This window comes from Leopardus geoffroyi, chromosome D3 (assembly GCF_018350155.1).
Source record: "Leopardus geoffroyi isolate Oge1 chromosome D3, O.geoffroyi_Oge1_pat1.0, whole genome shotgun sequence".
NCBI classification, from domain to species: Eukaryota; Metazoa; Chordata; class Mammalia; order Carnivora; family Felidae; genus Leopardus; species Leopardus geoffroyi.
In genome coordinates, this window is record NC_059339.1 from 24780431 (window position 1) to 24801779 (window position 21349).

The 21349-nt window shown below is 47.6% G+C and overlaps 1 protein-coding gene across 5 annotated transcripts in view; it reads left to right on the top strand.

Annotated features, from left to right (window-relative positions):
* The window catches only part of TTC28 (tetratricopeptide repeat domain 28), a 638834-nt gene that overhangs the window by 576058 nt on the left and 41427 nt on the right, over positions 1-21349 (top strand). For all 5 annotated transcript variants that reach the window (XM_045459312.1, XM_045459313.1, XM_045459314.1 and 2 more), the window contains one exon: positions 15981-16121. In XM_045459312.1, the coding sequence (XP_045315268.1) occupies positions 15981-16121 (141 nt within the window). The remainder of the gene's footprint in view (positions 1-15980; positions 16122-21349) is intronic.

Sequence of the window (21349 nt, forward strand, 5' to 3'; positions counted from 1 at the left end):
AGCCACAGGAAGTCACGCTCAGATCTCCCTGAACTCCAATGCACAAATGTTGGGGAAAGGAACCTGATTGGCCTAGCTCAGGACAGATGTCCACCTCTGGCCCAGTCAGCACTGGGGGTCCTCGGGTATGAACTTGGCACTGGGAGCTCACGCCCATGACCCTGTGGATCAGGGAGGCAGTTTCTAGAATAGAACCTTTACGATCAGGGCAGATGCCCCAGTGCTGCCTAGTATGCCACCACCTTCTCTCCTCCTGAAGGAATAGCCTGCTTTCCTGCTTTCAAGCCTCACATCTCTGCTTCTGGATTTTTCTCTTACGTCAGACAATGCATGGAATAGGATGCTTTTTCTCCAGCTTTGCCTTTCCTTGTTCTCCCTAAAAGTAAGCCCAAGGCTCCTTTTATCTTAAAGGTTCACTTCTAGTCTCTATTAAAAAAAAAAAAACAGACAGTGTCTAGCAAATAATTTGCATGGGAAAATTTCAGAGGTCTCAGAAATCTTGAGTTCCCGAAGTCCCAGAGTTTCTGGGAGTCTTGCTAAGTGGCTTCTGGGATAAATGGGTCTTTTTCAGCTACTGGCAGAGTGGCCATGTAAAGCCTGGTGGGCATCCACATTACTTATCATAGGCACATCTGTTCGTATCTTTAAGACATGCCCTGCTGTGCAGCCCTGCGGTTCTCTAACCTGGGTGCACCGGTCAGACGTGGCCTCTTGCAATCAGGAAGCCCCACATGATAATACGCAGTGGCGGCAAATCGAGTAACTCTTGCTTCCTCAAGTTTTGTCAATTACACAGAGGTCTTTGCTTTGCAAGAAGGGGCATTTTCCTGCCCCGATGTGATCCCACGGGGCTACTGGCATACGAGCTGCCTCACCGCCCTGTGCACCAGAAACCGAAGATGGGTCGGTCTCTCATGCACCATTTCTAGCTTCAGGGTTGCAAGCGGCTGGTCTTTGGCAAGGAATTGGTTATCAGCGCAAAAGAAGCCAGGAGATGCTTTCGGGGGGAGGAAGAAAGAATGAGTTAGCAAGGGTTCTCGAGACATAAATAAAAGTGTGGAGCTTCAGTCACAACTGTCAGAGTGATGACGGAGAGTGTGCACTTGGAGAGATCAGGAGGCCATACTTACAAATGAAAATCCTCTCCCGAGCCTCTTGCCAAGCCCTGTCCCTGAGAAGAGAATGGGCTCTGGCACAGCTCTGTGGTGCTTGATTCATGGGCCGTTTCCATCTCTTGGGGGAGAGCTGCATGTGAACAGCATTCTGGAGCCTGCCTGTGGCGATGGCATGATTTATATTCCCTGGAGTAGGCGGGGGCTGGGTTTCTCCTGGGGTCCCGGGAGCAGATGTTGGCAGGGCAGGTGGGCACCACAGAGAAGCTGCGGCCCACCTGCTGGACCGTCCCCTCTCAGCCCCGCTCCAGGTCCCGTGCTGTCGTCCTCTACTGACTTTAACCTTTCGCCTTCATTGTTCTCTGTGACTGAGATGATCTAAACTTCAGCCATCCACCCAACTCCATGCAGGGGCTGGGGCGGGATCCAGCCTGGACTCCGGCCAGTAGGGAAGTGCCAGGTCAGGGGCCTGGAGCAAGAACAGAGACCTCTGCCTCTCTCGGAGGTCCAGAAGTAGAAAGGGCCAAGTCCGAGCCAGAAACCTTAGGCCTCAAGAGCCGCAGGAAAGAGGAGATAGTGTGGTGATCAGGCCCAGAGGGCAGGACAGATAGGCCAGCCAAGAGTCCTAAGCTGGGTCAATAGGACTGGAATGTGAGCAGAACGGGGAGAAGAGAGGTTTGGTGCATCTCCAGCTTGCCAGTGCTGGGCAGCTGACTGGGTCAGGAGTGCCCCCCTCCACTCCTCCTGCCTTGCCACCTGGCTCCCATCCTCTCCCCCAAGGCCTTCTGGTCTCCCCTTTGCTGAACCGTGACTACTGGTTTTATCTGCAGAGCCAACACTTCTCCACTGTTCCCTCTATTTCACAACACAGCCCTTGGAAGAGTGGCCAAAGCCAGGCCATGAGTCGAAGTGCTCCCGGGACTCTTTCTACACGACCCCTGGCTGTTTACTTATTCATACTCTCACCTTTATCCTCTCTCTCCCATCGCCTGCCGATTGTTCATTTAGCCTCTCTCTGTGTACACACATACACACACATCTACATACACACACCACCGTGTCAATTTATTTTTTTGTGTTGCAGGGATTAGTGTGCCCATCTAGCACCTTCTCAGAGCTTTTCAGGGGCAGAGGCTTGTTTTCATTTGGAATAATCCCAGCCAAGAGCTGGGCACACACTGGTCACACAATGAATGTTTTTGAGGTTGGTTGACCTGATGACTGGATGGATGAATGTGTGGCACCAAAGTGTATCTTACCTTTCTAAATCCCTCTCAGGATTTGGTGCTAGCAGGATTTATTTTATTTTATTTAAGTTTAACTTACAGTATGTACCAGCCAGGACCAAAGCAGGAACAAGGAACCACGCTAATTCGAACAGGGATAATTTAAGATAAAGAATTGTTAAGTGTGGGGCACCTGGGTGGCTCAGTCAGTTAAGCATCCGATTCTTGATCTCAGCTCAGGTCACGGTATCACAGTTGATGGGATCAAGCCCCGTGTCAGGCTCTGTGCTGACAGTGCAGAGCCTGCTTGGGATTCTCTCTCTCCCTCTCTCTGCCTCTCCGCCTGCCTCTTTCTCTCCCTCTAAATAAATGAACTTAAAAATCCTTGTAAACTGTAACAGAGATTAGATTAGAGGGATTCGCTAGTGAAAGTATTCTAAAAAACACAGGAATCACAGATACAAGGAGCAGTCACTGCCCTTGAGGACTGAGACAGAGTGCCCAAGGAAGAGGGTCCCCACTCCCAACTGAGGGCTGAGATGTGGACCTGTTTGGAGAAGTTGCTGTGGTCTCACACTAGTGGAACTTGCTGGAAATCCACCCTCAGAATTTGCAAACATATGCTCTCCAGGGTGCTGTGGAAAGGGAGATACCTTCATCTACTACAGAACCACCCAAGGAGTGGTTACCATGGGAGGCTGATGACCCCTGGGGGTGCTGGCTGCTGTGTTTTGCAGAAGTGGTGCCGTGGAGAAAGCCCCCCGCCCCGCTGCTGCAGGAACGAGGTCCTGGAGAAACCTCTGGTGGGGCAAAAGCCAGATGCCAGAGAAACTGCTTGCACCCCATGAGCCGCACACTGGAGAAACTACCCATGCAGAAGGAGCCAGACCCCAGGGAAGCTGCGCCTGCTTCAGGAGTCTGCTGAACCAGCACGCTGCAACCAGGAAGGCAAAACCTCTTCCTCCTCTATGTCTCTCCAGCGCCCTCTGCTGACAAAGCTCAAAACTGTGCCAGCTGGCCCTTAAATGGCCATGATCCATTATTTTGGAGCAGGCAATGAGGGATGAATTTGGAGCACAGAGGCAATAAATGGGTAACTGGCACACAGTAAAAGTTACTCTTTTGGTGTACGGTTCCATGAATTTTAATCCATATGTAGGTTTGTGTGACTGCCACCACAATCAGGATACAGAACACTTCCATCATCCTAAATAACAACTATCTTTTTCTTTAATGTTTATTTATTTTTGAGAGAGAGAGAGAGACAGTCCGAGCGGGGGAGGTGCAGAGAGAGTGCTCTGTACAGACAGAAGAGAGCCTGATGTAGGGCTTGAACCCATGAACTGCAAGATCATGACCTGAGCCAAAGTTGGACACTCAACTAACTGAACCGCCCAGGTGCCCCAAATAACTATATCTTTTATAGCTCTACTGTATAACTCCCTCTACCCCTAATCCCCGGCAACCACTGATCAGTTCTTTGTCACTATGGTCTTTTCCTTTGGAGAATGTCCTATAAATAGAATCATACTATTTACATAACCTTTCAACACAGGCTTCTTTCACTCAACCTAAAGTTTTTGAGTCTTCTGTATTGTTGACTGTATCAGCAGCTCATTCCTCTTTATTACTGAGTATTCCATTGTATGGATATACTTGTTTGCTTACACTCATAGAAGAACCTTTGGGTTGGTTCCGGTTTGGGGCAATTATGACTAGAACTGCTTGAAACATTCACTGATTACTACCTGAGGGTTTGCAGGGTAAATAAGTTCATTTCCTCAGGAGTAGAATCTCTGGGTCATACAGTAAATATATCGTTCACTGTGTAAGAAACTTCAGAGCACGTTCCAGAATGACTATACCCTTCTGCTTCCCCCACTTGCAGTAGATGAGCGTTCCAGTTCCTCCATCTTGTCAGCACCTGATATTGTCAGCATTGTCAGTATCTTGTCGTGGTTTAAATTTGCATTTCTCTTATGGCCAAGATACCGAACACCTCTTCATGTGCTTATTTCTTACATTGTGCCATTCTTATATTCTCTTTGGTGAAGTGGTCATTCAAATCTTTTGCCCACTTTTCAAAATTGAGTTGTATGTTTTCATCTTGTTGAGTTTGAAAGGTCTTTATATATTCGGGATACATGTCCTTTGACAGATATGTGGTTTGCAAATATTTTCTTTTGATCTGTAGCTTGTCATCTTCTTCTCTCGACAGTGTCTTTCACAGAGCATAAGTTTAATTTTTATGACATCAGTTCTATCAATTATTTCCTTATGCATCATGTTCTTGTAAAATGTTGAAGAAGTCTGTCATTAACCTTAGGTCACAAAGTCTTCTCCTATATTTTCTTCTAAAAGTTCTAGAGTTTTACATTTTTATATTTAGATTTGTGATTCATTTTGAATTACTTTTTGTGTAAGGTGTAAAGTTTAGTCTGAGGTTCATTTTATAGGGCTCTCTCTCTCTCTGTTTGTTTTTTTTTTTTTGTTTTTTTTTTTTTTGGTATGTGGATACCCAGTTGTCCCCAAGCCATTTATTGAAGACTCTCCTTCCTCTACTAAATTGTCTCTGCATTTTGTCAAAAGTTAATTGGCTGTATTCAGGTGTCTATTCTGGGGCTCTGTTCTGTTCCATTGATCTACATGTCCATACTTTTACTAATACCACAGTCTCTTTGTGACTGTAACTTTATAGTAAGTCTTAAAATCTGTCAGTCATTCTTCCAGCTAAGTTATACTTCTTGAAAAAATTATTTTTTTAAGAGAGAGCACAAGTAGGGGAGGGGTAGAGAGAGAGGGAGAGGGAGAAGGAGAATCTCAAGCAGGCTCCATGCTCAGCACAGAGCCCAATGTGGGCGCTTGATCTCATGACCACAAGTTCATGACCTGAGCCAAAATCAAGACGCTTAACCAGCTGAGCCACCCAGGTGCCCCTCCTTCAGAATTGTTTTACCTGCTCATTTGTCTTTTTATATAAATTTTAGAATCAGCTTCTCTGTAGCTACAAAAATGTCTTGAGATTTTGACTGGAATTATGTTAAACTTGTAGATCAGTTTGGGGAAAATTGCTGTCTTTATTATATTGAATTAAAACCCATGAACATGATATGCCTCTCTGCTTATTTAGATCTTTGATTTCCCTCATCAGCATTTTGTAGTTTTCAGCCTACAAATCTTATGTATATATTTTTAAATTTTTTTAATGTTTACTTGTTTATTTTGAGAGAGAGAGAGAGACAGAGCACAAGCAGGGGAGGGGCATAGGGAGAGGGAGAGAGAGAATCCCAAATGGGCTCCATGCTGACAGCACGGAGCCTGATCTGGAGCTCGATCTCATGAACCATGAGATCATGACCTGAGCCAAAACCAAGAGTTGAATGTTTAACCGACTGAGCCACCCAGGTGCCCCTCTTGTATATATTTTGTTAGATTTATACCTATGTATTTCATTTTGGGAGCTATTATAAATGAGATCATTTTTAAAATTTCAGTTTGGAATTGTTTGTTGCTAGTATGTAGAAATACTGACTTTTTGTGCATTGTTTTTTTTTTAACATTTATTTGTTTATTCTTGAGAGAGAGAGAGAGTGCACAAGCCAGGGAACGGCAGAGACAGATAGACAGACAGACAGACAGAGAATCCCAAGCAGGCTCTGCACTGTCAGCATAGAGCCTGGTGTGGGGCTCAAACCCATGAACTATGAGATCATGACCTGAGCCAAAGTTGGATGCTTAACCAACTGAGCCACCCAGGCACCCCTTGTACATTGCTTTTATATCCTCCAACTTCATGAAACTCAATGGCTTTAGTAGCCTTTTGTATATTCCTTAGCATTTTCTACATAGACAATCATGTCTTCTTTGAATAGATACTTTCTTTTCTTCCTTTCCAATCCATAGGACTTTCGTTTCTTTCTCTTGCCTTTTTGCACTTATAAGGACTTCCAGCTCTGTGTTGAATATGAATGGTGTGAACTGACATACTTACCTTGTCCCCAAGGTAAGTGTGATATTAGCTGCAGGCTTGTTGTAGTTGCTCTTTATCAGGTTGATGACATGCTCTTTTATATTGCTCATTTGCAAATTTTTATCATAAGTTGGTGTCAGATTTTGTCATATGCTTTTCTGTATCAATTGATGTAAACATGTATCTTTTTCTTTAGTCTGTTAATATGGTGGATTATATTGACTGATTTTTCAAATATTGAATAAGCCTTACGTTCCAGGATTAGCCCTATTCCCCTCTGACTGTAGTGTATAACTCTTTGTATATGTTGCCGAATTCTATTTGATGATGCTTTGTTTATTGTTTTTATATCTGGTTTCACTTGATCTGTGGAATATTGGTTTGTAGAGTTTTTTTCCTCATGTTATCTTTGTCCACTTTTGGTATCAGGGTAATACAGGCTGCATAAAATGAGCTGGAAAACGTTCTTTCCTCTAGTTGCCAGAAGTGATTGTGTAGAGTTAGTATTATTTCTTCTTTAAATGTTTGATGGAATTTACCATTGAAACCATCTGGACCTGGATGTCATTTTGGATAGTTTTCAACTATGAATATAATTCTTTGGTAGTTGTAGGACTATTCAGGTTATCTGTTTTATTTTGGATGAGTTTTAGTGCTTTGCGGTTTTTGAGTAATTAGTCCATTTCATCTAAGTTGTTGAATTCATATGTGTAGAGTTGTTTGTAGTATTCTCTTATTATCCTTTTAATTTCCTTGAGCTCACTAGTTAGGTTTCCTCTTTCATCTCTGATATTGATAATTTTTGCATTCCCTCTTATATACTTGGTCTATCTGGACAGAGGCTTATCAATTTTATTGATTTCTTTTAAAAGAACCAACTTTTTGTTTCATTGATTTTTTTTTAAAGATCTGTTTTAGGGGCGCCTGGGTGGCTCAGTCAGTTGAGTGTCCGACTTCAGGTCAGGTCATGATCTTGCAGTTTGTGAGTTTGAGCCCTGTGTTGGATTCTGTGTCTCCTTCTCTCTTTGCTCCTCTCCCACTCACACTCTGTTTGTCTCTTTCTCAAAAATAAATAAAACATTAACAAGAAATTTTTTAAGGTTTGTTTTCCTCTTTTCAGTTACATTGATTTCTGCTCTATTATTTTTTTTCCCTCTTGTTTTGGTTTGTTTTGCTTTTTTTCCCCCTAGTTTCTGAAAGCTCAAGATTACATTATTAATATCAGGTCTTTTTTCTTTTTTTGTTTTACATTTTTATTTTTAAGTAGGTTCCATGTCCAATGTGGGGCTTGAACTCATGACCCTGAGATCAAGAGTCACATGCTATACCAACTGAGCTAGCCAAGAACCCCCAGATCTTTTTTTCTAATATAAACACTTAATGCTATAAAGGTAACTCTAAGGCTTTATATATAGCCCACAGATTTTATGTTGTATTTTCAGTTTTGTTCAGCTAAAAATATTTTTTAATTTCCCTTAAGTCTTCTTTGACAGTTATTTAGAAGTGTTGCTTAGTTTCCAAGTGTTTGAAGATTTCCCTGTTATCTTTCTTTTCTCACTTTCAAATCTAATTCCATGGTGGGCAGAAGACATGGTTTGCAAATTTGCAATTATTTTAAATTTGTTAAGGTTTGTTTTACCACCCAGGGTATGGCCTATCTTGGGGAATGTTCTGTATGCATTTGACAAGAATTTATATTCTGCTGTTATTGGGTGTAGTGTTCTCTAAATGTCAGTTTTATCCAGTCAGTTGATGACGTTGTTCAATTCTTCTATAATTTTGTTGATTTTCTGTTTACCAATTCTGTCAGCTAGTGAGAAAAGTATGTGGAAAGCCTCTGCCAATTCAGCCACTTCTTTCAGTTCTGTCAGTTTTTGCATCATGTATTTTGAAACTCTGTTGATAGGTAAATATACACTTAGAATAATTTTATGTTCTTGGTGAGTTGGATCTTTTGTCATTGTGTAATATTTCTCTCTATTCCTGGTAGTTTTCTTTGCTCTGAAGTCTAATTTGATCTTCATATACATAACCATTCCAGCTTTGTTGTTTTTTAATTTTTTTAACATTTAGTAATTTTTGGGAAACAGAAAAGGAGTGTGAGCAGGGGAGGGGCAGAGAGAGAGGGAGACACAAATCTGAAGCAGGCTCCAGGCTCTGAGCTGTCAGCACAGAGCCCAACTTGGGGCTCAAACCCACAAACTGTGAGATTATGATCTGAGCTGAAGTTGGATGCTTAACTGACAGAGCCACCCAGGCACCCCAGCTTTGTATTGAATAGTGTTTGCATGGTATATCTTTTTATATCTTTTTACTTTTAACTTATCTATATCATTTTATTCAAAGTGAATTTCTTGTAGAAGCATTTAATTGGGTCATGTTTTTTAATTCCATTCTGTTGATGTCATGTTTAGACCATTTATATTTAATATAATTATTGATACCTGTTGATTTATGTATGTCATATTAATATTTGTTTTGTTTTTCAATTTACATTACTCTGTTTTCTCTTCCTTCTTTTGGGTTACTTGAACTTTTTTTAAAAACCTATTGTAATGTATCTCTTACATCTTTGACTAGATCTCTTTTTATAGCTCTTTAATGGTTGCTCCAGAGATTATAATATACATACTTTTCACAGTCTGCAAGCTCTATACTATTGATATTTTATTAATTCAAGTGAAATGTAGAAATCTTACCACCATGGAGGGACCTTTCCCTCCACCCTCATCTTGCATTTGTCTTGTATACTGCATCTACATACATTAAGATTCCATCGAACAGTGTTAGGAGAAGAATAGTCTATTATATTTACTCAGACATTTAATATTTGTTACTCTCCCTTCTTCCCTGATGTTCCTTGTTTCCTTCTGGTATCATTTCCCTTCTGTCTGAATAAGTTTCTTTAACAATTATTTTAGTGTAGGTCAGCTATTAATGAATTCTCTTACTTTTTGTATCAGTTATATATTGCTGAATAACAAATTCCCAAAAATTTAGTGGCTTAAACAATAAAAATTTATTATCCCACCATTTCTATGGGTCAGGATCCTGGCATGGCTTAGTTTGGTCCTCTGTTTCAGAGTCTGTCTTGAGGCTGTAATCAAAGTATTAGTTACAGTTGAGGTTTTGTCTAAATGCTTGACTGGAGACGAATCCATTTCCAAGCTTACCTGATTATTGGCAGCATTTATTTCTTTTTAGCCTGTTGGACTGAGAGTCTCAGCTCCTTCCTGGCTGTTGGCCAAACACTGTGCTGGATTACTTGCCATGTAGTCCTCCCCAACATGGCTGCTTACCTCAGCCGTGTACAAACCAAGAGGCAGTAGAAGTTAGAGTCTTATATAACATAATCACAGAAGTGACACCTATCACTGTGCCATATTCTGTTGGTTAGAGGAAAGTCATAGGTCCTACCCACCCTCAGGGAGGGGATAGATTGCATAGGCATGAACAAGAGAGTATGTCTGTAACCTCCAGATGCCAGTTTTCCTTCATCTGAGAATGTTTTTATTTCACTATCGTTTATGAAGGATATTTTCACTGGACATGGAATTCTAGGTTGGTCATTCTTTTTTTTTGTTTTCAACATTTAAAAAATAAATTTCCATTTCCTTCTGAGTATCCACGGTCTCTGATGAGAAATCCTCAGTTGTTTGAATTATTATTTTCCCTATGCATAATGCATATTTTATCTCTGGTTGCTTTCAAGATTTTTTTTTCTTTGTCTTTAGTTGTCTGCCATTTAATATGATGCATCTGGTCATGCATTTCCCTCGGTTTATTCTGTTTGTGGTTCACTCAGCTTCTTGATCTGTAGATTTATGTCTGACACCAAATTTGGGAAATTTTCATTCATTATTCCCTCCATGTTTTTCTGCTCTACACTCTTTCTCCTCTCATTCGTGGGCTCTGAATACATAAACGTTAGGTCTTTTGGTATAGAACCACAGGTCCCTTGGGTTTGTCCATTTTACAGAAAACAAAACAAAACAAACACAACTCTCTTTTTTTCCTATTGATCAGATTGGATCATCTCTATTGCTTTTCTATCTTTAGGTCCATCGATTTTCTTCTCTTATCTCCATTCTGCTATTGAGCCCCTACTGTGAGGTTTCATTTCAGTTATTTGTTTTTAGTTCCAAATTTTTCATTTGCTCCTTCTTTTTTAAAAAAAAAATATTATTATTATTTTTAAGTAGATACCATGCCCAACATGGGGCCTGAACTCACAGCCCTGAGATCAAGAGTCGTGTGTTCTACCAACTTAGCCAGCCAGGTGCCCTTCATTTGCTCCTTCCTAATAGCTCATGTGCTTTGTTGAGATCTTCTTTCTTGCCGTCTTTGCAAGAGTCTTGCCCTTATGTGTAGCACTTTTAAATAGTTGCTTTAAGGTCTTTGGCAAACAGTTCCAACATTTGTGTTATCCTAGCACAATTCCAAAAGGCATCTGGTGATTGCTTTTTCCCCTGCAAGTTGAGATTTTCCTAGTTATCCAGATGCTGAGTAATTTGGGATTATATCCTGGACATTTTGAATTATGTTATTGAATTGTGTTAAACTCTGGGTCTTGTTTGACTCCTATGGAGGATATTGGTGTTTTTGTTTAGGTAGGCAGTTGGGATTCAAGTCATAAGCTGTGACCAGCTTTCATTGTAAATTCCATTTTCAAAGTTTTTACCATGCTCCTCAAGTCTGCCCCACAGGTGCACTGTTCAGTGGCCTGTTCAGGAACTGGGCAGCGGCCCATCTTGTGTTTAGGTTCTCATAATCTTTAGGGTCAGATCTATACATGTGCAACTTGGGGTGAATCCAGGAATTCATAAACAACTATATGTGTTCCCTTTCCTCAATTCCTCCCTGTGTTGTCACCAGTGGTTTTCAATTCCCCAGAGCTCTTCCTTTTGGCCCACTCATCAAAAAGCTGGAGCTTTATTTACACTGTCACCCCACCCCTTCGCTACACCTTTCCTGCAGGGCCTTTCACATCATGGACCGAGGGTCAGTGGGGGAAAGGAAGAGAAAAAGCAGAGGGGTTACCCTGCCCTTATGGGGCCACATTTCCTCTGGTTACACCCAAAGTTTTCCTTTCCCTTAGAGTTGGACTTCTTCCCGCCCTCGCTGCTGCTCTCACTGCCACTGCTAACTCAGGAACGTTTGTGGCCTAGAACATGAGAAGAGAGATGAGAGAATAAGAAAAAGGGGTGGCTTTTTTCTGTTCTGAGTAAGAAATATAGGGCTCCTCCCAGAGCTTTGTCTGTTCCCACTGATGCCCACTTCTGTGTTTTGGGCTGCATGGAGACCTGTCTGAGGGATTACAGAGACAGAACAATGTGAAGCTCACTATTGATTTGGTGGCACTTTAGTTTCTGGTCTTCTTCCCCAATCTGCCTGATATTATTTACTTTTAACATTCCTCAGATGGCCATTTCATGCAGTCTATCCATGGTTTAGAGTTGTATCCAGCAGGAAGGATGGGGTGGAATGTGCTTACTCTGTTTTACCTGGAGCCAGAACCCAGTATAGCAGGATATTTATAAAAAATACTTAGTAACATTTGTTGAGTGAACAAATGAATGAGGCATCAGAGAGTTGATCTTGACCTCTCCCCTGAGCACCAGACCTGGATTTCCATAGCCTACAGGCATTCTGGAAGGAAGTGTCTAAATAACTGAGTCAACATCTGTATACTTGGCGTCACCAACTACCCTTCTTGTCTGCATGTTCAGCATGTCCAAACTGAACCCACTCCTCTTCCCCCTAAGACCAACTTCTACTTTCAGTTTCTCCATTTGCCACCAGTTGCCCATCCGCCATATTTTAACTGCTACTTGTCCCTTCCGGGAGTTGCCCAGGCAAATAAGTTCTCTTTCTGGTAACATTTCTCCTGTCAGTTTAGCCTTGCCACCCTAGTTCATATGTCTGGACTAACGGGGCTGGCCCAACCACAGGACAAGCCAGAACCATGTTGGTGACAATATAGAGAAACAAAAGTCGGGGGAGCCAGCCCAGACAGTCTGTTTCTACAGGGAACAGAGGCTTAGAGCAGAGGAAGGAGCTCCTATCAAGATTTCAGAGCCCAGAGCTCTATGGAACACTCGCCTCACCTGGCTTGTTGAAGCCCAGGCACCTTAATGTATTAGCACAGTAGCTCCCAAGAATGGGGCTTCTGGTGGGTTCCCGGGGCTGATCAGGCTTCAGTGAGCTTAACCCTGGGCCTTCAAGGCTGCTTCTGAGTGGGTGCTGGTAATAGCCACCCAACTATCCCACATTCTCCTCTCTGGGCCTGTTGACTGTCTCCCAAAAAAGCAGCCCTGAGCCCATCACCCCATGTTCAGAGGCCTGGGCTGACAGTTCTCAACTGCCTTCCAAGTTCCAAGCCCTCCACCATTTATTCCTCCTCCTCTCCCACTCGTACCCTCTGCTCCAGCTCAGCTGGACTATCTCCTTGGCCCCAAAGAGCCCCCACACTACCTTGTCTCCACACCTTTGCTCATCCCACTTTCTGTGCCAGGAAGCACTCCCCCCAAGTCTTTACCTATCAAAGTTGTATTCTTCAAGATGCCTCTCAGCTGCAGCAGATTCTTTTATGCCCTCCCTGTCTTGGTCGTAGGCTGGTACCCCCCATGTGCTCCTTCATAATCCACCTTAGCCGGTAGCCACTAGTCATATGAGCTTGTAAGTGCCTTGAAGACAGGTGTGGTGTGACCCTCCTCTGTTTAGCCTCTGCAGTCCTTGCACATAGGTCCTGCCCGGTAATCTGTGGAGTCAGAGTGAATGGAATCAGACTAGGTGATGTGCCATCTCTAGAAGGTCTCTCAGAGAACTGGGGGGTGGCGGTGGTGACCGTGACACGAAGGCATTCTGGGGATCCCTGCTGTAGAGACGAGGCTTGTTTTGTAAATGGAAGATTCCTTTGTCTGTGACATAGCCTGTTTGTTTTTCCCTTCGGTGTTAATACTCTGAAGGGTCAGAAAATAGGAAACAACCCCATTAAGCATGAGATTCTGAGGGCTCTGTCTGCAACTGACAGCAAGAGTGGAACTGCAAGATAATGGAGGCTGATACTGGTTCCGGCCAATTCTTCTCCCTTTTGCAAAGCACCGAATGACAAGCAGATTTCTCAGCTCCAAGCAGGCAGTCGCATTCAGATGATGAATGTGTCCCTGGACAGAGGAGCTTGTTGAGTGATATTTACCAGGGTCTCTGTGAAGGGCCCTCGGCCCCCAAGGGAGCATTTCAAACCTTCAGCTGCTCGCCTGTTCAGCTGCTGCCCGTGGGCGGAGAGAGGAATTAAACCTCACTCCCTGCTCTCCAGCAGGGTGGAAGCCAGGGTGATTTGTTTAGGTGCTCAGATGGTTCCTGCTTTCTCTTGCTTCCCATATTCACCCTTGCCCCCACCTAGCCAAACGCCAGCTGGGAGTGACAGGCCTGGAGCCTTAGAGGGGAGAGGATGAGTGGGGAAGGCGACACCTAAGACCTGGGTTCACGCCTGGCTCTACCACTTGGGGCTCCTTGGCCAAGTTCCTTGGCTTCTCTGAACTCAGTCTCCTCAGAAGTAAGTTGGAGACAACAAGAGCCATGTCACAGACAATAAAATGGAAAATACTTTGCATATTAAAAAGTGCTGTCTGGCTTACGCCATTCATTCATTCACCAGTTTCTTGTTGCATACTCATTGCATGCCAGGCCCTGTGCTGGCTTTGAAGTGCTCTCCAGATAGTGTGCACCCGGAAGGAAAGCGGGCTAATGGCTATACCAGCTGTCGGCATGGTTCTGGGGTGAAGCCGAGTAGCTGGCCCGCAAAGCATACCTCTGTGCTGTCTTTGAAGACTGCTCCACTTTTGACACCTTTAGGGCTTCAGTCCTTGGGAACCTTTCCCAGGGACCAGGCCTTTGCACGACCTTCTGTAAGGAACATGGCTGAATCGGGGCTCTGGTGCCTAATTACCGGCTCTAGTTAGTGTGGGTTCTCCAGAGAAATAGAACAAATAGGGCAACACACACACACACACACACACACACACACACACACACACACTCAAGAAATTGGCTCACATGGTAAGGAAGGCCGAGAAGTCCCAAGATCTGCCATCAGCAAGCTAGGGACTCAGGAGAGCCAATGGAGTAAGTTCCAGTCTGAGTCCAGGTCTGAAGGCAGGAGAAGACTAATGGCCCAGCTTGAAGACAGTCAGGGAGAAATGGAATTCTCTCTTACTCAGCCTCTGTGTTCTGTTCAGGCCCTCAGTGGATTGGACGGGGCTCCCACACGGTGGCCAGGGCAGTTTGCTTTCCTCAGTCTTCAGATTCAGATGTCAACCTCATCCAGAAACACCCCCACAGATACACCCAGAGTCATCCCGGAGGGACCCAGTCAAGTTGGCCCATCACACCAGGCTTAACATTCACACAGAGCATTCAGGCTCTTCAGGCAGCTTCTCACACTGTGTGGCTCCATAACGACCCAGTGAGGGGCTCATTGCCCTTCCTGTCATGACATTCTGATGTCACAGGTTCACCAGCCTGTTTTAAGCAGGTCAAGTTCACCTTAAACCCACATGTTGATGTGCAGAGCCTGTTCCCTCTGGGTGCCGGGATGCCCATCCCTCTCTAGGCCCCACTTCTGCAGCATTGAGAGGTTTGTGCCTGGTGACTGTCTTCTTCCTCCAGGGCCCTGATGCCCTCCTCTCTTCCACCCTGGTTCTTAGTTAGCAGGAGACCTCAAACAGAGTCATTGTCTGGGCAGCACAAAGTCTGAGTGTGACTCTTATGCTAAGGCGGGCAGGCAGGGCTGCTGTATCAGCCTCAAGGCCCTGTGAGGTGTGGCGACACCTGTGAGGTGTGAGGGGGACGGGCCCCAGATGGGCAGCGCTGCCTCAGATGCGCTCGCCTCTTCGCCCACTTTCTGGGTCACGTTGGGCCACAAGTACTCAGCGTGTACAGTTCATAAGCCTTTTGTCATTTTAATCGTGCTGATGAATCGAGGCACTCCTGGGTATTTCTGTTTATTTAAAACCCATTGTAGATGTTCTGTTGCAGTCTGTCATAGGGGAAATATGAATTTATTAATTTGAAAATTGTAGTCTCCTCATGGTGAGCTTGCAAAATGGGCCCCAATCAGCAATGCTTCTCAAGCCTCCATTTCAAACAGTGCCCGCTCTGCCTGGCATTATAGCCACTTGTACGTGTATCTGTCTCCTTGCGGGGAAATTGCCTTTTCAGGCCGCGTGTCCCGTAGGCCCGGCATGGTGCCTGGCGCACGTGAGGCTCTCAGTTACCATTTCTGGAATGGGCTAGACCGGAACGTGGGTTGGGGAGTTTGCACACCGCCACACCCACCCGGGCTCTGCTCCGGCTGTTGAGCGCTAACGGGTGTCTGTTGGATGCCGGGAGCGCGACACTGGTTCAGGCACAGCACCTACTGTCGATAGAGCTCACAGCCAAGTTGGGGCGACAGCCAGCAATGACCAGCCACAGTGCATCTCGAGAAGCCCTAGATGGAGGAGGGAAGAGGGCCACAGGGACACCGAGGGGGCACCGGGCGATGCTGCCTCAGGGAGGCCCTGAGTACCAGGCCTGCGCGGGGCAGGGAAGTGGCACGGGCCCTCGAGCAGACTTCCACAGCTGAGCGCGTCTTTCTCCAGTTGGCTGACCCCGCGATTTCCCTTGCAGGCCCTGTGCCAGCAGTGAGACAGAGAGCGAAGCCGGAGACCTCACAGACCAGCAGTTTGAAGAGATGAACAACAAGCTCAACTCGGTTACCGACCCCACTGGCTTTCTGCGGATGGTTCGCCGCAATAACCTCTTTAACAGGTGCGTGCGGGCTCTGTCCTCCAGCCCGGTTGCAGGATCACACTGACGCTCCTTCCGGCCGGTTGGGCTTCTGGCCCGTGTCAAGAGTTTCCAATGAGTTTCCACAGCCCCGCGCTCTTCAGGGCCTCGGGGCCACAGCAGCACCTCTGGGTCGAGCGAGGAAACAGTGACAGGCTAGATGTGAGAATCTGCGTTTGTGTGGGATGGGAGGCCCCTCTTCACGTAGCAGAGAGCCACCCGGCCACCCGAACAGCAGGCAGAAGCCACACAGAGCAGAGCCACCTACTTCTGGGCCACTTTTGTCAGTAACCTGTGGGCCAGACGCCGGAGATCGAGGGGAGCCATGGAGAGCAGGGATGCCAGCCTTCCTGGGGGAGAACTTGTCCAGACCCCAGCCCACCCATCCACCCTGAGACCCAGTCTCTCCAGTACTTGACCAAATAGGGCTTGAAACTGCCAACCCGCACACCCCCATCTTTTCATCATGGGTAATAACCGAGCTACATCCAGATAAACGGGGGCAGGCAGTTGGGCGGTGAGGGGCAACTGTCCCGTTTTCATTTGGTTGCCCAGCCACAGTCAGATAAACTTTTCTAGAAAGACATCCCAGACACTTGGGTCCCTGCCACAGCCTTGACTTTAAAGGGCAGCAGGTGGAGCCTGGAACGCAGGAGGGAAGTGACTGTACCCTGCCTGGCGGCCCTGCTCTGTGGGCTGTGGTGTGCCCTGTCCGCTCCTGCTGCAGGCCCTGGTTTCCTCCCGTTATTGTGCTGTCGGGGTGACAAATGTGTGTTTACTTTCCCAGGGGCTTGCTGAATGGGATGGAAGCCAAGGGCCAGGGATGTAGGAATTGGCAGCTTGGTTGAAGGAGACCACAACTTTAAGCTGGTTCATTGCCCTGTCCTTTTAGTTTCGTGTAGGGACATGGCCAGGTGGGAGGAGGCAGGGGACCGGGCCTGGGCTCATGTCCCCTTCTGCCAGGGTCTCCGCCTGGGAAGCAGGTGATTCTTGACTGCCAGGTGTGGCCATCGTGGTTGGGGACCACGGCGTGAAGGGCTCGGGTTCTGCTTTTGCCGCTCGCCAGCTGTGTGAACACTGTCAGGCCGTTTCCTCATCACCGGAACGGGGACAGGCTTTCTACTTTGAAGGGTTCCCTTAACATGGGTACTAAAGGAGCTAACGTATAAATAACATACTGACAGACTTCCTAATGCATAGGAGGTGCTATACACCTGCTGGCTGTACTGTTTTGAGTAAAGTGGGAAGGACAGTGCTAAGCTTGAATTCCTAAGATAAGGTGGAGGGATAAACTTGGGAAGGGATGAGATTTGCGTGCAGCAGGTGGGGGCCACCTAGGGCTGTGGCCTCACCTCCTCTTCCCCTTCCTCTTCTGATGGCGCCTCATGTCTTTCACGTGAGAGAATGCCAAAGGCAGGCCATCAGGCATCCGTGGCCGGCCTGATCACAGGCCCGCCAGCGGTTGGGAGCCCCTCGTCCGGGGCTTTAGGCGTATGTTAAGAAAGGGGTCAGACCAGGTATACCTGAGATCCTAGTTCATCATCCCTGGGTGTGAAGTGGTGTGAATTGTGGATCATGGAGCTGATCGTTTGGGAAAATGGTTTTTGTCCTTCAGATCTGTTCTAACATGAGTCCTATGAGCACAATCAATACTATGGATTAATTTGTGGGTTCATTTAAACAATGCAATCTCAGCCTCGGGCTGGGTGGGGAGCCTGGGCCTCACTGCCCACTGCTCTACACTTAGTTCCCTCAGCAGCATCCACAGATACTTCCGATCCTCACCTTCTAGAGGTTTCTGAGGGCAGATTGCATGAGGGAGACAGCCTGTGTTTGTTCAGCTTCCACACAGCAAGCCCATGAGGCCTAGGACAGTTTGCCATGCCAGGTCCCCTCTGCCGCCCACCCCCCCGCCGCCCCCCGATGCACCCGGGAAGGAGGCTCTGGCTTTCATCCAAGGGGAGCAGAGCTAAGGGAGGGACCACAGAGGCCAAGGTGTCCTTGTCAGCTGGAGCAGCGCAGGCCCTTGCGTGCATCCAGTCCAGCCTTGCATTTCACAGCTGAGGGGCACACGTGGGCCAGGGGCTGGAGACCTGCGCAGGAGCAGTGCCAAAGCTGGATTTCAGGTCACTCCTCCCAGCTGCTCTGCCAGCCTGCACCCCCCACACATTCCTTGCACCTCGACGGCTGCCGTGTGCCCTGCCCTGGGGTCCCAGGCCTTCCTCTCTGCCCCTTCCATGTCCAGCAATGTCATTGAGGAGGTGAGCTGGTTTGTCTCTGAACAGAAACGGCTAAGAAGTGGCTTTTCTGCAGATGCCTGATCCTGACTAAGGGCTTGCAGAGTGCTCCCTTCCCCACTCTCCCCACCCCACCCCCCAGGAGCCCACAGAGGTGAAGTGGAGGCAGCCATGTGTGTGGGGCCTTGTGCACTGGGGCAGCACCAGCTCCCCTCCCCGGGGCTCTCTGGCTCGGTGATTCGTGGGCTCTTTGGCCTTTTTGTTCCGGGATGGTTTGCTGGCCTGGTTTGGCAACGAGGCTGCCACGGCTGGTGCAAGTCACATGAGACCTGGCATCAGAGTCTTCTCTCTTGCCTCCCCAGGACTGGCTCTTTGTTCTGTCTTTGAGTTTGAGGTCTCCATACCCACTGTTTCTCTTGTTGCCTGTGCACTTTGGTAGAAAACACTGCTTGAGCGCAGGGCAGGGACCACTAATGAGAAAAAAGGAGGACTCTTCTCTTGTTTAGCACCCTGACCCTGGTGCAGGCCCACACGACGGAGCTGCAGGCCTCAGAGAGGCTGCCCCTTATCCTGCAGAGTGTTCTGGAACTTATGCTGAAGACTGGAAGGCCAGTGCCCGTGTGCATGTGGCGGGGGGTATGTGTGTATGAGGAGTGTGTGTGCATGCGCGTGTATACACGTGTGTGTGCACATACACGCACACACATATGTGGGGCCGAACCTGGGAGCAGTCGGATCACAATTGCTACAGGAAAGCGGAGGAAGAATTGGACAGCTTTCGACTGCATAATGGATTCAAGGTCCAAGGGCAGTGCCTTGGCATTGAAGGTGCACCCATCCAGGATCAATGAGGACAGGTCTCCCAGAGAGGAATGTCCTCCTTTCTGTTGCTACCATTGGTATAGTGTGCACCATATGTCTTTACTTTTCCACACGTATGGCTGTGTGTGACACGGTGTGCCAAGGGGCTTCCCTGTTGTCCAGAGATGAGTGGCTAGAGCCTAAACAGTGGACAAAGAAGTGTTAAGTGTCCTCATTCTAGAGATAGGTGCCACAAGGCGCCAGGGCCCTCCCTCAGGTCTCTGCAACCTCTAGCCAGCACCCTAGCCACACACCCACTGCCTCTAAAAGAAGACAGGTAGGGGAATTGGCAAGTGAGGGTCCTGGGCCTGGTCAGAGTGCCCCAAGAGAGTCCCTCACAAAGGCTGGGTTCCTGTAAAGAAGAGGAGAGGTGTCACCATCCCATAGAAACCAGCCCCCTGTGACTGTCGGGGCAGGAAGAGGAGAGCCTAAAGGAAGGCCCGGGCAAGAGTGGGCAGGCCATGGTGTGGTCTGCACGGCCATATCTAGTGTGGCTCTGGCACAGGCCTTTTCCAGTAGGTATATCATGTGGACTCGGCCACTGAGGGGCTGCCTGTTGGGCAGAGGACCTCAGCAATGAGTCACGGGCTGTGCAGCCTGGGGCAGCACTGGGGGACTGCCCCCCCCCCCAGATCTGACTGCCCCATGCTGGGGACAGGGAGTCACCTGGAGGGGCATCAGCAGCACTTGATTCCTCCCCCACCCCCGCCCTCAACCCCAGAGAGTCAGGCCTTGGCAGTGGGGAGGGAGGAGGGCTCCAGAGCCTGCCCTGCCCTTCAACTTCATGAGCAAAAGCCTGGTCTGCGGGGGAGGTGAGATGGGATGAGATGTGCACTGGACAAGAGGCTGGGGACCACTTCTGCCCCAGATTCCTAGAGGCCTGGGGAAGAGCAGGGACCGGAGAGGAATAAAGCTGACTCTGCAAGGTCAGCCCAGTCAGTACACCGGAGAGTGCACAAACCCACGTTTCTCTGCATCTGTGTCATGCATGGGTCTGCATGGACATGTGCTTACAGTTCTTTATAAGCATCCATATCACACCTGCCTCTGGCACCTCCCCGAAGCAGGCCGCAGCAATGCCACAAAGGTCTGCAGCAGACTGGGAGGCCCCGTACAGACGGTGTTCTGGTTATGCCTGTGTTCCGTACGCCTGGGCATTTTTCTGTGGTGCAGCAGAGTGAGGGGTGGGGGAGGGGACTTAGGGCTCTGGGGCTAGGCAGACCTGGATTTGGGAACTTTTATTAGTGGGTGACCTTGAGCCTTTTATCTGGAAAATGGCGATGACAGTGGGAGTTGTCAAGAGGATGCCATCAGTGTGGTGATAGAAAGACAGATCTGCTGTGTAGTAAGCAGTTTCTTTCTCTCCCCACCTGGGTCTGAGGTTCCTATGGCACCAAAGGCCCATTTTGTGTGTGTGTGCGTGGCGGTTGGGGTGGGGGGTGGTGAACTGACTCTCCACCCCAGAACCTGACTGGATAGCTTGATGCTTCCTTCCCTTACAGCCTCTCTCTGTCCCCCAAATACCAGAAAGACTGAATAAACGATGCAGACCCAATGAAATGTCTATTATAGCCACAGCCCTGACCTTGAGCCTCGAGGTTCCAAACTCGCAGCTTCTGGCTGGTGTCCCGCCAGCCCTGCCCTCTGCTCTTTGGTGATGGCCCCGTGACTCTGGGCCAGGACTCTATTCTGCTCTCTTGCTGGCACCAACAAGGGGGCTGAGCGTTCTCCCCAACTCTGAGCTGGGCCAGTCCCTCTGTATCTCCCCCTGCCCAGAGGCCTTCCTGCCAACAGCTGTTGCAGAGGTGGGTCTTGTCACCGGGCCTCAAGCAGGAGCCCCTGTCCTGGCATCCAACTGAATGGTAGGCACAGCTAGCCAGCCCTCCTCGAGGCCCCTGCCTGTCCAGTTCCACTGCCGCGAGGCATCTGCCAGGTTACCACATGGGCCCCCCACGCCCCAGTCTGTGCTTCTCCGCAGGCGGCACAAATACAAGTGAGGTGCCACTGTGACATCTGGAATGCTCTACCAGAAGTCACTGTACAGTGATGCCTACCGGGTAGTGACAAGTTTATTCAAAATGCAAAAGGATTCCCCGCAGGTTGCCCCTAACC